Below are 15,092 nucleotides of genomic sequence, written 5' to 3'. Positions count from 1 at the left end.
AACCGCTATTCTAGGAATCACAGTTGCGAAGCTGCCGCCCCTGGGGGTGTCTGTAAGTGGTAGTGAAGCTGTTTAAAGCACACGTTCAAATAACAGCCAGGTGAGGGAAACCGAGGCAGGTTTGGGTCACGTGGGCAGCAAACTGGAGCCGGATAGGGAGAGCAGAGAGGTCGACTCTTGCCATCACGGAGGGGAGGGGAGGGGACCGCCAAGGCCCTGGGGACCCCGAGGGTTGGGCCCCAACAGTTTGGGGCCAGACTTTCTTGGGGAGCCCCCGCCCCCACAGCCCTGCTGGTCTCGCAGGCACAGGCCCCTCACAGCGGTGGTCAGGAGGCGTCTCCCGGGAGGCCAGCTGGCCTCGTGGGCCGGCAGGCCCTGCCACACCGTCCTCTCTCCTCTGCTGACTGGCTGCCTCGGGCGAGTTCACTTCTGGAAGAGAACTGGGTGGCTCTGGGTCGTGAAGCGTTGAGCTTTAGGGGCTCCATGTGTCCTGGGCTTCAGCACAGCGGATTTTCTGGAAGGTGCCCGGGGGACAGGCCACTGACTGACGTGTCCACAGGACATCTTGATGAACCCCACGCAGGAACTCGGGCACCCAGCGGTCACTAAGCCTGGCCGAGGGAATTGGCGTCCTCGGAGGGAGTTCCAAGGATCCGAGTTCCCAAGGCCGGGGCAGGGGAAGCCACCACTTTAGCATGTCACCTGCTTGCTGCTCAGTGCTCGGTCTGCATACAGCCTTCCAGGCGTTTCTTTCTGTCCCGACTTCTCCCCAGTGGAGGCGTTGGATGGGACATGCAGAGGAGGAAGGGGGAGGGTGGCCGCTGGGGGATGGGGAACTGTTTCCAGGACTAGTGGCGGCAGTCGGGGATGCGTCTCGGCGTCGGGGGGTCTCTCCACTGCTGCCTTTCTGTCACTCTAATGGCCATTTTGGCTTAGGGGGAATTCGTGAAGAACATCCCCATGAACCACGGTGTGTACACGTGGCTGGACGGCAGCACCTACGAAGGGGAAGTGACAAACGGCCTGAGGAACGGATTCGGGATGTTCAAGTGCAGCACGCAGCCCGTGTCCTACATCGGCCACTGGTGCCATGGCAGGAGACACGGGAAGGTGGGTGAAGCAGCCACGCGACGGCCGGCTGGGAAGGAACGGACGGTCACGGAGGGTGGGAAGTGCGGGCGGTTGACGTAAATTCACTGTTTTGTTTATCGAGGCGAAATCCGCATCCCATGATATTAACCATCTAGCGTAAGCAAGTCAGCGGCATTTAGCACATTCACCATGTCGTACAAACACCGGCTCTGTCTGGCCCCCAAACATTTCTGCGCTCCGGAATGAACCGCATCCATGACCGTGAGGTGGTGCCGCCCCAACCCCCCGCCTTCCAGTCCCCCCCGCCTGCTTTCTGTCTCTGCGAGCCTCCACGGGTTTACCCATTCTGAACCTTTCACGTGACTAGAATGGTACAAGAGGCGACCTTTCGTGTGGAGAGACCCCCTGATGCCGAGACGCGTCCCTGACTGCCGCCACTAGTCCTGGAAACAGTTCCCCATCCCCCACTTCTCCCGCCCAGGCTGGAGGCATGTCATCCCTCTTTATGGCTGAATAATAATTGTTATTCATAATAACAACGTTTATCTGTTGTGGGGCGTGTGGGCTGTTTCCATCCTTTGGTGCCTGTGACTAGTGCTGCTACGAACGTGGACAAGGACTCGTCTAGGTCCTTCGGTTCTTTCGGGCGTGTACATAGGAGTGGGATCGCTGGGTCACATGGTGACTCCGCGGTTAACACTTTGAAGAACTGTCAAACTCTTTTCCACAGTGGCTGCACCATTTTACAGTTTCCTGGCAATGCAGGTTATTTAAATTCCCTCTTAAGCAAGGTGGTTGTTTTTGGTACTGTCGTTTAGTTTTTGTATGGGATGATAAAATGCTCGGCAATGTTTTTCGAGAATATCATAAGAAAAATTCAACCGTTATAATCATCCCTTTACTCAGATTTAATTGTTCCATTCTGTTCTGTTTGTTTGTTGGTTGGTTGGTTTGTTTTAGCTCATAGCAGATCAGCTCAGACATATTGGAGGGGTTGGGGATGGTGATTTCTAGATGGAGGCACCTTACAGCTGCTCGAAGAAACAGGTCAGCTTGATGATGAAGGAGAAAATCTGCAAGTCACACACACACACACACACACACACACACACACTCACTCACACTCACACTCACTCAGAGATAAATCAGTGAATAAACAAGCAATTTGAGGCCATTCGGTGCAGATCTGAATACCTTGCCCCGTGGCTGGTCCCTTACGAGGGAGCCATCAAAGACAGGTGATCGAAGACAGGTTATGCCGTGTTCACTTATCCTTGGAGGCAGTAAAGTAAGCTGCCAAAGTGGATAAGATAAAAATGCATAGTTTAGACTCCTTAGATTCATATATATATTTTATCTTTACCTTTAAAAAAGCGTTTGTTTTATGAGGATTTTAAAAAATGATCTTATTTGTTTTAGGGCTCCATTTATTACAATCAAGAGGGTACCTCTTGGTACGAGGGGGACTGGGTCTACAACATCAAAAAGGGCTGGGGAATAAGATGGTAGGTATCATCGCTTCTCGTCTGGGATGTGGGCCCAAACGGTGTCACTTAGGCTGTTTAAAGGTGAGTTGCAGAAATCAGGGAGCACGTCGTCTACGTGGGCAGGCTGGAATATTTAAATTAGCCTCAATATAATCTCCATGGCGATGAAAATATGCTACGGAAAATTTAGGAAAGCATCGTAATAAATGATGTCTAATCGTTCTGTTTTTACTGTATGGTGTGTAGAAACTGCCTTTCTTCAGTTTCTGTGTTAATCAGGGCTCTCTGATTAGTTTTATAGTTTCTGAAGAATGCTAACACATTTGCTCGATTTTAGATTGAGCTAACAGAGTCAGATATTTTAAAGATTAAAATATTTGGGGGCAAAATATTAACTAATCATAGTACTCCACGGAATTCTTTTAAAAAGATTTTAAATCCCTGCTCCTACCCATTTTGTCAATTTAATAAATGATCGGAAAGTTTCAGTGCTTAATTCTCCCCCCTAAGATGATTATTTTTACCGACCACAAGGCTCACCCATCGAATTTAAATACTTGGCTTGGATATCTAGAACAGTTAAAAGAAAGTCTTGAAGGTAAATGTTGCATAGGACATAACTGATGGTTTTCAATTTTTTTCTTCTTCTTCTTTTGTCCTAGTTACAAATCTGGAAACATATACGAGGGTCAGTGGGAAGACAACATGCGCCACGGGGAAGGCAGGATGAGGTGGCTGACCACTAACGAAGAGTACACTGGCCGGTGGGAGCGAGGCATCCAGGTACCGCGCCCGCTGGCTTTGGAGGCGCGGACGCGGAGGCGGACGCTCCGCTGCGCCACAGCACATCTGTTATTGGGTGGGAGTGTGGTCTGCTAAGTTTAGAAACTCAATTAGGATTCACTGGTCTCAGCCAGCCTTGGTGCTGCTTTGTTATTTGGTTCTCTCTAGAGGTCTTCCACACAAGCTGGGTTCTGCCATTGGTGAAGCCATAATGCACAGGGCTCCCGTAAGGACCGACACCGTGATTCACTCATTAGAAGCTGTGCGCTTGCACAGAAAAGCTTTATGTAGTTAATGACATACAGTTTGTATAGCTAGGATCTTCTGATGATATCTTGTGTGTATTAATCTGGTAACCAGGGACCTTGCAAAACTCATGATAGTTCTAGTCATTTCGTTGCAGATTCTTTGAGATTTTTTTATGTAGACAATCATATTGTCTGTAAATAGCCCACCTTGCACCTCTCTTTCTAACCTGTGTGCCATTTGCCTCTCTTGCCTCTTCATTGGCTAAGCGCTGCAGTGTGATACTGAATAGGAGTGGGCAGTGTATATCCTCACATCATTCCTGATCTTGGTGGGAGAGAATTCAGTCTTTTATCAAGGGTGATGTTAGCTGTAGGTTTTTCATAGATGCCCTTTATCAATCAGATCGAGGAAGTTTTTGTTAGTTTTTAATTTACTTACAGTTTTATTTATCATGAATGGACGTTGCATTTTTGTCCGATGCCTTTTCTGCTTCTAGGTAGACGATCGTGTGGTTTTTCTCCTCTAGTCTGCTGATGGGTTGAATTACACTGATTGGTTTTCAAATGTTGAACCATCCTTGCATTCCTGGGATAAACGCAACTTCGTCACGATATTATCTCTTTTATATCTTGATGCATTCGATTTCCTAATACTTTGCTGAGAATTCTTGTGTCTCCGTTCATGAGGGATTTTGAGCTATAGTATTCTTTGTCAGCTTTCAGTCATCAGGATAATGTTGGCCTCATCAAATGAGTGTTCTCTTTTCTTCAGTTTTCTGAAAGTTTGTTACATTGGTATTATCTCTTCCTTATCAGGTTAGCTGAATATGCCAGTGAAGCCTTCTGGGCCGGAGTTATCCTCGCGGGAAGATTAACTATAAATTAACTATATGTTAACTAAAATGTATTTCTTTAATAAATAATATGCTAGTCAAGTTATCCATTTCTTCTTGAGTAAGCTTTGGAAGTTTGTGTTATTGAAGGACACGATCCTTCATAGAAATTGTTAAATTTATTGGCATAAGGTTGATGAGAATATTCACTTAATATTTTAACATACGTGGGATCCATACGGATGTCCCCCCTCTCGTTTGATATTAGTAACTTGTGTTTTCATCAGTCTTGCTAGAGATGTATCGATTTCATTAAAATTCTCAAAGAGCCAGTTTTAGTTGATTTTCTCTGATGTTTTTCAGTTTTCACTTTGATATCTGCTCTCTGTTAGTACTTTGTTCAATTCCCTGCTTTCAATACTTTTTGCTGTATACCCAGAAGTTACAGAATGGTATATATAGAATCATTCCATTGTTGAAAAAGTTGTGTGTATATTCATATGCACATATAATGTGTCGAGTTAGTATATATGATAAATATATGCCTGGGGAAAATACAGACGAATGCTCAAACCCAAGCAGTGGTCACTCTGGACAGTGGAATTGAGGAGGGGGTATTTCTATCAATCTGTATGTTAAAAATAAATAACATTTTAAATGACAATGAAAATAATCAGTACCAAGCCAGGCATTTGCTATGAACTGTCTTCAATCTTTATACCCAACCTTCAGGGTTGGTGTTATTTCCATTTTACAGGTGAAATCCAGAGGATTTAAATGATTTGCCTTAGGTCCGAAGGCTGGTTAGTGAGTAGCTGAGCCAAGACTGAACCCAGTTCTGTATGACCCCAAGGTCTACGTTCTCTGCCTCTTCAAACGAGTCATTGCATTTAATCCATACTTAATTGCAAATGGGCTCAGGTAAAAAGAGGTGCTACTTTGAGCATATCTCATGGAAATTTCTTTCCTTTTCAGAATGGCTTTGGAACCCACACGTGGTTTCTGAAGCGGATCCCCAACTCCCAGTACCCTCTGAGAAATGAGTACATAGGAAGCTTCGTGAACGGGTACCGGCACGGCCGTGGGAAGTTTTACTATGCCAGCGGGGCCATGTACGAGGGAGAATGGGTCTCCAACAGAAAGCATGGCGTGGTGAGTGCAGCCCTGTGAGGAGCGTGTTTTGAAGATTAGGTGAAGTGCTGGAAATACGGTAAAAGGTGTGACGTTCTCTACCCGGTAAAGCGCATTATCCGTTCTGCATAGGGTAACTTACTGTTTCATTAAGAATTTTAAAATAATTGCCAACATATCGATTTCCTGTATATTTAGAGGTTATTTAATTAGTTTGTGGTGAGTGTGTGTGTGTGTGCGTGTGTGTGTGTGTGTGTGTTTGGGTGGTTTTGGTTGCAAGTAACAGGAAATCTAGCTTAATCTTCCCTGAATGATGACAACGTGGGCTTCCGGGTTGGTTTGATTCAGCAGCTCGGTGATGTCAAGGTTCTTCCTCCGTGTATCGATGATGTCCCCTGCCATGTCAGCTTCACCCTGATGCTGCCCCTCCCTCATGATCGCAGTATGGCTGCTGTGCTTCCAGACTTCACATCCACACACCGCGCCAAGTAGAAGGAGAGAAGAAACTTTCTCGAGAAGCTTTCCGCAAATGTCTTGAATGTCACTGAGCTGAACTGGGTCATTTGCCCGTCTCCGACTCAGACTCACTATTGGCCTGGGTTTGACAAATCTCAAGAGAATCCCTAGACCGTGATGGGCATTCTGCTGGTCGCTAGCGTAGTTTAATATACATTCTGTGACCTACGGGTGCTTAAAGTTGGGGAGAGGACGTGGGGCAGATACAGCGAGAAGAGAGGAGGGGAGGAGAGGAGAGAGAGAAGGAGAATCAGGAGGTGGAGGAGGAGAGAGGGTTTACACAGGGACACGAGACTCCGGGAAGCCGATTACCTGTGGACTGAGTGCATATCTTAAAAACAAAACCCCCAAACCCTTGAAAACGCTGTCCATGTACGCTTACCAACGGTTTTCTAAGAGAACTTTTCCTGCCCTTCCAAAGTCACGTTTCTCTCTGCAGGGCCGACTGACGTTCAAGAACGGGCGTGTGTATGACGGCCTGTTTGCCAACGACCACATAGTGGAGTTCCCAAACCTCGACGCTGAACCGATAGATTATCCAGACCTGTCCTCAGAACCTGCCTCTTGGAGCCAGTGTCTAGCATCTTCCACCAGTGCTGGTAGGGAGTGTTCACCTGTCGGTAGAAAGTAAATTAATCTATATTATCTGTGGTATCCAGCTATCAAAACATACCTGATACTTCAGAAAACAGGAATTTCCCATGAGCAACTGCTTTCTCAGTAGGTTTTTTTCCTGAATACGCTCGTGTCACACTTGTGTGGAAAATTATTTTGACATAACGTAACGCTGGAGAAATTTGAACAGTGCTTTTCACAGTTATCCCCTATATCTGCCTTTATTTGCTAGAAATCATCAGAAAGCTGGATGGCAGTGAAAGTAATTCAGTGTTAGGATCGAACATCGAGCTGGACCTAGATTTGCTGCTGAGCACGTACCCCAAGAAGGACCAGCCGGAGGAAAAGAAGCAGGTAAAAACCTTTGTCCTGTTATCAGTTTATATTACAGGCTTAAATATTCGCCAGACTCCTGGGAGAATAAGGCTGATGACTGCCTTCATGGACTGACTTTTACGTGCCTGACGGATGCTTTGAGCGTTATCATTCCGGTTAATTTGCAAGGCAACCCTGGGAGTGAGCAGGCTTTGTGAGGGAACGGAAACTCGATGGTGGGACTTGGGGACTCACTCAGAGCCTCAGAGCCCAAAGGGTCGAGTCACCTCCACTCCCAGACCTGTCTGAGAGCTTAGTTTGGGGCCGCCTTGCCCCCGCAGGACATTAATTTTGCTGTGCGTCATCACGGGGCTGATGGGATTCAAAGACCTTCAAACCCTCAGAAATTGTTAGAATCTAGAAATCCTTAGAGGAAAAAAAACTACCTGTACCTGGAACTCATACGATTAGCATGCGGCAAATCAGAGCCACCATATCACGCTCTGGTGTCTTGGCCCAGCTTTGACCGGGGCTTCGTATGTTTCTTCTGTGAAACTGCTATTGACGGTGTCTGCGGCGAGAGCCGTGGGGACCTCAGAAGGGCAAGGCATCCCTGCCCCTGCTGCCGTCCTCACTGCCACCTCACCTGGCTCCCCGTCTCTGGGCCTCTGAAGCGTCATCCCTCATCGCCCGCCCTCCCCTCCTCTGTCTCCCGGCCAACCCTGTCGCTCACCTCATCTGCTGCAAGATTCTTGTTAAAAACAGGAAACTTTATTACGTCCTCTAGTTACAAAAGTCGTACATGATACTTAGAAAATACAGATCAGGAAAAGAGAAACTCCACCCAGACGAAATCTCGTGACCATTTTTCTAGTTTTTTTTCCCTGTGCAAACCTATCTAGAAATGGATCGTTCTGTTCATATAATCTGTCTATCTGCATGTAGTAGTTAATGACAACTATTCAGAGCCATTAAGTATTCTCCTACAATATAATTTTCAAATGAATAAACATACATATTGATTTACCAAAAAAAGGATCATTATATTATTCTAGATATTTGTACACATATATATATATATTTTGTTTTACTTGCATATCATTCATTTTCTACATTAGAGTTCTTTCTATGCCAAAACATGGGTCTTTTAAAAACTCTATTATAAAACATATCCTGTTTTATAAGTGCAAAAGTCACTCATGTGCTCACAAAAATTCACACAGAAATATATGACACAGAAAGTGAAAGATTCTGCAATTCCATACTTTAGGAATCCCTTTAAAAATGTTCAGTCTACGGCCACGCCCCCCTGAACAAGCCTGATCCCATCTGGTCCCGGAAGCTAAGCAGGGTCGGGGCCTGCCGTTCACATAGGAAACTATCACATAGCACCAAGAATTGCATTGTCTAGCTACCAGCGCGTTTTTTACTATAATTCAGAAACTGCACTTTATTGACCTGTGGATGGGTCAGTAACATTTACTGAGCTCTTACAGAGGTAAATACTATTACTTCGCATGTTATCTCATTTGATGTAGAAAACAGGTGTTTCTTTTGCTTTTGTTCTCACTGGGTGAGAGTAAGAGATGCCCGGCTTTCTCTTTTCAGGTAGAATATGCTGTCTTAAGAAATATTACAGAATTAAGGAGAATCTATAGCTTTTACAGCAGCCTAGGATGCGATCGCTCGCTGGATAACACCTTTCTGATGACAAAGCTTCACTTCTGGAGGTTTCTAAAAGATTGCAAGTTTCATCACCATAAAATAACTCTTGCTGATATGGACAGGGTATTAAGCGGTGAGTAATCCAGGTCCTTTGGGATCTTGTAAATAAAGTTTGATTGAAATGCGGCCATGCCCGTTTGTTCACATCCTGTCTGTGGCTGCTTCGGCCCTGCAACACTGGATTGTGACAGAGATTTTCTGGCCCGCAAAGCCTAAAATATTTACTGCCTGGCCCTTGGCAGAGAAGTTTGCCTAGCCCTGATCTATAGTAAAAACACCCTAAATTGTCAGGTCAGAAGCAGAGAGGGTCAGGGAGAGGGTGGAATAGCCTGAAAAAGGCCTTAGGTAGCCTTGGGCTTGGTCTTGATTTCAAGTTAGAAAATTCATGCCATAGATTGAATGACTTTGAAGGTTTTGCTCCTTTCAGTTGAATTCTGGGCGGCAGGACCGAAAAGCCTCAAAGTATCTACTTGGAAAGTAAAATATTAGAACTAATACCTGTTTACATCAAATTTAAGCGTTTGAAACAGACTCCACTTAGAATGTACGTAGAATCGGCAGCATGAATCAAACCGTGGCCCGGACCACTCTGAAAAACAGAGACACAGGCTCGTGAAAGTTTCTCGTGAAGCGATGAAGGTCTTGCGCGTGGTGCTTAATTTTTAGGTGGACGCATATGTACCGTTCAGAGTGTTCTTGAGGGGAAAAAAGTACTCTATTGGATTCAGTTCTTTGAATTGCACACCAGGAACAACTAAAAGAAAAGTTTCTAGAAAACAGCAGGCAACCTCTCCGGTTTTCTTATTCTAGCCAGTATGAACATACCAGTTGAAGAAATTCATTCTCCATATACGACGATACTTTTGAGAACATTCCTGAATTACCTCCTGCAGTTGGCTTACCACATTCATCACAAAGAATACCAGTGAGTACGACTTCTGGACACGCCCCCCACGCCCCCAGCCCCGTGACGGGATGGGGGCAGAGCTAGCCCTCAGTCTGACTATAATGTCCTCTTTCCTTGGGCGGGCGTTCATCGTAATTTTTACATACTCTTGAAACGAAAGACTAGAAACAAAAGTTTTCCATGAACATGAACCGCAAAACCATGCGACACAAGCTTAAAATTCCCAAAGCCCTTCAGATCCGAGTCATGTTTCAGCGCGGCAAATAGGTCTCAGGGTTTTTACTCAGAAACAGCCACAACCAACTCTTCCTTAGGCCAGGATGTCCTCCTGTCTTTTTTGGAGCAAAACTGATATTGTATCTTTTTAAAACCTTTTCATTTTGAAAGCATTTTTGATTTACAGAAGTACTGCCAAGTGAGTAGAGTTCCTTACACACACCCTTCGCCCCGGTAGCACCTTACAGAACCACGGTACTTATCAGAACTAAGGAACTAACGTGGCCATAACGCCATTAACTAAATTACAGACTTTATTAGGGTTTCCTGAGTTTTCCCACCGATGTCCCTTTTCTGTTTCAAGATCTAATCCAGGATCCCGCATTGAAGGTAGTTGTCACATCTCAGTCCCCTACAACCCGTGATAGTTTCTCAGACTTTGTCTTTTATGACTTTGATGCTTTTGAAGAATATCGATCAGTTATTCTGTGAAATGTCCCTTGATTTTGGTCTGCTTTCGCATTATTACACTGAGGTTACTGCGGGTTTAGGGGAAGAATACCAAGGAGGGGGGGTGCCCTTCTCGTCACTTCGTATCAGGGTATGTGACGTCGATCTATCTTATTACTGGTGGTATTAGCCTTGGTCCCTGCTTAACGTGGCGTCAGCCAGGGTTCTCCTATAAACTTCCTATTCTTTCCTCTCTATACTCTACCCGTTGGAAGCCAGTTGCTGAGTCTCCCCCACACTCCAGGAGGTGACCTGCATCCCACCTTCTGGAGGGAGGAGTGACTGCGATATCTTTGCAATCGCAGGAACAGAAGCCCATCGCTGTTTTTGTGTTTCACAAAACTGATGGCCGAGAACATTCATCCAAATGCCTGCCGCGTGAAAGGTAAGCACCGAACCAGCAAGGTTACATTTACCGCTGTTTTTTCCAAATAGAATTTTGTAATTACTTTTTGAGTATCTATTCATTCATCCCATTTCTAGGCAATTTTTTCAACGGGCAACAGCAGGCACTCTATTTGATGAATTATGTTGATAAGTGCTGGGAGATTTACACGGCTTACTGCAGACCGAATCCGGCTCCTCCCCACGAGCTTACGATGAAGATGAGACACTTCCTCTGGATGCTGAAAGTAAGCGCTCGCGATCGATACTTGGTTTTATATTTATGGGCGTTTTGATTTTAATTAAAGGCAAAATATTCATGTTTACTGGGCCTCTTTTGGCAAATGTAGTTCCAGTGGTCTATGGTGGCGGAAGGGTGGAAACGGGGGTCGCGCCTGCCCCTGCGTCCCCCAGTTAGGGGAGGGGTACAGCTGGCGGGCCTCTGGTATCTTTACTGACGCAGACCTTGCCACTTAAAGAGGGGGGATGAATGTCATGTTTAGAGATTATCATTCATCAAAGTAATTTAAAAAGTTACTAGTGTGGAAAACAGTGAGGATGTCTGTTTTATACAATTATCTCATATTAACTATTGGTAGTTTTGTTTCATGGTATTTTTCATACTTGTGGGAAGATAAATGATCAAAGAACTCAGTGCTAATAGGGGATAGTATGAAGAAATTTAAGAAATGTTTTGAGAAAATTAACAGTGTTGTATACTTATGAAAAATTGACAATAACCTAGTGTCTAACTATAGGAAAACGGTTTTTTTTAAATGTATTGGGGGGTGGAATATTATACAGCTGTGGATTTGTTCACTTTCTCCCGTTCTTCCTGGTCTCGTTATTGAAGAAATGAGGTCGTTTGTCCCTATAGATTGGTCAGACATCCAGTTTAGGTTGGCCGTATCCTCAGAGTGAACGTGTTTCTCTTTTCCCCATATTTCTATTAAAACAGTAGTTAAGAGTTAGCGGCTTGACTAGTTTCCATTGTTTTTTCCTCTCTGACAGAGCCCAGGTGGTGCTGTGTACCCCTGTCACAGCACGTCAGGAACGCTGACGTGTGTGGTGTCCGCACGGTCCTTCCGTTAAACCTTCCCCCTAAACCTTGTCGAGCAGCCCCTGACGGTCATTGCTGACATCCGTTATTTCACTGAGGGCCCCACGATAGTAATTTGCTAATTCTAGCATTCCTTCTGCATTTATTAGCTGTGAATCTTATTGAAAGACATTTACATCATCAGCTACTTGATTACTCTGAAATATAGTTCATACGGGAAAGGAGGGGTAAATGTTTGACTTTTTTCTCTTTTATCTTCAGAAAATGATTTGATGTTCTTCAAAAGTGATTGATGAGCTTTAAAATATATCATTAACTCCTGGATTTATACATATTTGGTGTGTTTCAATCAATCGATTGCAGTCATTTCTTTTCTGATAGTCACATTTTCCCATCTTTGGCCAGTAAGAGTCTCTTCAAGTCAGCACCTGTTACCTCGAATCTATGGATCGATGTCGTTGATCAGTTTAAAATTTCTTCCACCGTTACTTCTTTAGTCATGGCTTCTGAACCATTTTTTTTCTCTCTGGGACTCTAGCTAAAATATTTTAGAGTTTACAACACTGTATCCTCTATTTCTTTTACGATTTTCCATTTTTTTCTGTGCTTCTCTTACTCAGCATATTTTGAGACCCATCCACGTTGCATGTATCAATAGTTCCTTTTTATTGCTGATAGCATTCCATTTGATGGATATGCCATGATTTTTTGTTTATCCATTCACCTGTTGATGGACATTTGGGTTGTATATAGTTTGTGGCTGTAATGAATAAAGATAGTATGAACGACGGTGTACAGATTTTTCTCTGGCCATTGCTTTCATTTCTCTGAGATAAATGTCTAAGATTGTAGTTGTTGGCTTACATAATGAGTATTTGTTTAATTTTTAAAAAACTGTCAAACTATTTTCCAGAGTGGCCAGACCACTTTATATTCCCGCCACAATACTGGCCAATATCTCTCCTTTAATTGGTGTATTTAGACCATTTACATTTCATGTTTATTGATATGTTAGGTGTTAAGTCTGCCGCTTCAGTTTTAGATTTTTTTGGTTTGTTGTTTTTCATTTTTCTTTTTCTCGTCTTCCTGTGAGTTACTTGAAAATTTTTTTCAAATTTCACTTTGGTTTACCTAATAGTGGTTTTTAAAAATATCTGTCTATAAATAGATATATTAGACTTATCAGAGCCAACAGTCCTCTTTGGGCACTTGAAAAATGCTGTGCCACTTCCTTCTGGTTGCCATGGTTTCTCAGGAGAAATCTGTCGTCTGAATTTTTTCCATTAGAGGTAAGATGTGGTTTCAGTCTCGCTTCTTTCAAGATTTTTCTTTGTCCTTAGTTTTCAGAAGTGTGACTATGATATGTCTTGGTGTAAATTTCTTTGGGCTTATCTTCTGTGGGGTTTATTCACTCAAATTCTTGGATCTGTGGGTTTGTGTTTTTATCAAATTTGAGATGTTTTCAGTCATTATTTATTCATGTACTTTTTCAACCCCACCTTCTTTCTTCTCTCCTCTGGGACTGTGATGACATGAACGTTAGGTTTTTTCTTACAAGCTCACGGGTTCCTGAGTCTGAATATTTTTTTTGTGTTTTCTTTCTGTCGTTCAGATTGGATAATTTCTATTCTATTATTAAGTTCCTGGATTCTTTCTCTTGTCCCCTTATTATGCCGTTGAGCCCATCCATTGAGTTTTTAACTTAATGGTTGTATTTTTCTGTTCTAAAATTTCTACTTGATTATTTCTTCTATTTCTTTGCTGAGCTCTTCCATTTTTTTTTTTCCCTAGCATGTCTGTAATTGCTTATTTCAGCATTTTTATGACTGTTTTAAAATCTTCATCGGTTAATTCAGTCACCTCTGTCATCTCGGTGCTGGCAGCTATTGTCTTTCTCATTCCATTTGAGATCTTCCTGGTTCTTGGCATAATTAATCAGGGATTTGCTCTTGAAACCTGGACATGTGACTATGTTGTAAGACTCAGTCTTGCTTAAACCTTATGTTTTTGCTGGCTTTTGATAAAGTCTGATTTATTTTATCTTTTGTCCCTCGAGCTTTGGTGTTGTGTCTAAGAATCCATTCCCACATCCAAGGTTTTGAAGATGAACCCCTATTTTTTCCTTCAAGTTTTATAGTTTCATCTTTCAGATCTTTGATCCATTTTGAGTGTGTGTGTGTGTGTGTGTGTGTGTTTTCCCTGCACTTTACATTGCTTCTCTCTCTCTATGGTATGATGTAGGGGTCCAGCTTATTTCTTTGGCACGTGAACACTCAGTGTCCCAGCACTGTTTGTTGAAAAGACTCCCCGCCCCCCCACACTGAACAGTGCTGACATCCTTGTCAAATATGAGTTGACACAGATGTATAGGTTTATTTCTGGACTTTCGAGTTTGTTTACGTTTACCCTTGTACCACACTGTCCTGATTCCTGTTGCTTCCCCATCATTTTGATGTGACTTTTTTTCTTTGCTGAAATATTTTATAATCTACTTTTATCTTCGTTCTAAAATTTCACAGCAATGAGGCTTTGGCGTTGGCCTTTTGACACTTATGGTGTGAGCTTTCGCGGCCTTCAGTCCTGCGAAACGTCCTTGAATCGCTTGTTCAATGTTTCCAGCCCGTTTTCTCCACCCTCTTTTTCTGGAACTTGGGTGTCTGACTTCCTGGACCAATATTCATTTTATTTCAGTCTTTTCTCTCCGATCATCCATATTATTGTCTTTTTCTTCTTTAGGAGAGTTTCTGTGATATCTGCCAACACTTCTATTGAATGTGTCATTTCTGCTACTGTATTTCTAATTTCCAAAAGCTCTCCTTTTTTGTTCTTTTTTAAGCATTGTTTAAAAAAACTCTGGATGTCCTCGCTTACTCCCCTGAGGGAATGAATGCCTTGGGGGAGGGGAGCTCAGTGGAATTTCTTTTCATCCCCTCTGTTCCCCCAAACCCTGGTTTTTGTTTCCTCGCCATTGCATGAAAGCTTTCCCTAGAACAAGGTGAGCCTTGCTGTCCACTCACATGTAGGACTGTGGCACTGTAAAGCTGACTTGAAGAAGAATGGCACTTGTCACACGGAGGAACCGAGCCAGGAAACGCCCCAGCGCTCCCCTGCTCCTCCGTAGCCAATGATTCCTCCTGAGATCTTTTCTCTCGGACGGTTAGGTTTTCGAGAAGATTTCTGCTCACTCCTAGCTCCTGGGGGATATGAACCTGGTTTTCACACTTCTCAGAGCAGAGTTGGGGGGATCAGCGAGGAGGGAGGAGCTTCACG

General features: G+C 43.8%; 1 protein-coding gene across 5 annotated transcripts in view; it reads left to right on the top strand.

Annotated features, from left to right (window-relative positions):
• LOC102879468 (radial spoke head 10 homolog B) overlaps positions 1-15,092 on the top strand; it is a 34,716-nt gene that overhangs the window by 7,292 nt on the left and 12,332 nt on the right. For all 5 annotated transcript variants that reach the window (XM_015585159.2, XM_015585161.2, XM_025043104.1 and 2 more), the window contains exons 5-14: positions 937-1,110; positions 2,512-2,597; positions 3,242-3,362; positions 5,419-5,595; positions 6,530-6,689; positions 6,938-7,059; positions 8,629-8,818; positions 9,556-9,670; positions 10,684-10,763; positions 10,862-11,010. In XM_015585159.2, coding sequence (XP_015440645.1) covers positions 937-1,110; positions 2,512-2,597; positions 3,242-3,362; positions 5,419-5,595; positions 6,530-6,689; positions 6,938-7,059; positions 8,629-8,818; positions 9,556-9,670; positions 10,684-10,763; positions 10,862-11,010 — 1,374 coding nt within the window. The remainder of the gene's footprint in view (positions 1-936; positions 1,111-2,511; positions 2,598-3,241; positions 3,363-5,418; positions 5,596-6,529; positions 6,690-6,937; positions 7,060-8,628; positions 8,819-9,555; positions 9,671-10,683; positions 10,764-10,861; positions 11,011-15,092) is intronic.

The sequence above is a fragment of the Pteropus alecto genome, unplaced genomic scaffold, assembly GCF_000325575.1.
Source record: "Pteropus alecto unplaced genomic scaffold, ASM32557v1 scaffold40, whole genome shotgun sequence".
Classification (NCBI taxonomy): Eukaryota; Metazoa; Chordata; class Mammalia; order Chiroptera; family Pteropodidae; genus Pteropus; species Pteropus alecto.
Note: the sequence above shows the minus strand (reverse complement) of the source record. Positions and strands in the feature narration are given on the sequence as shown.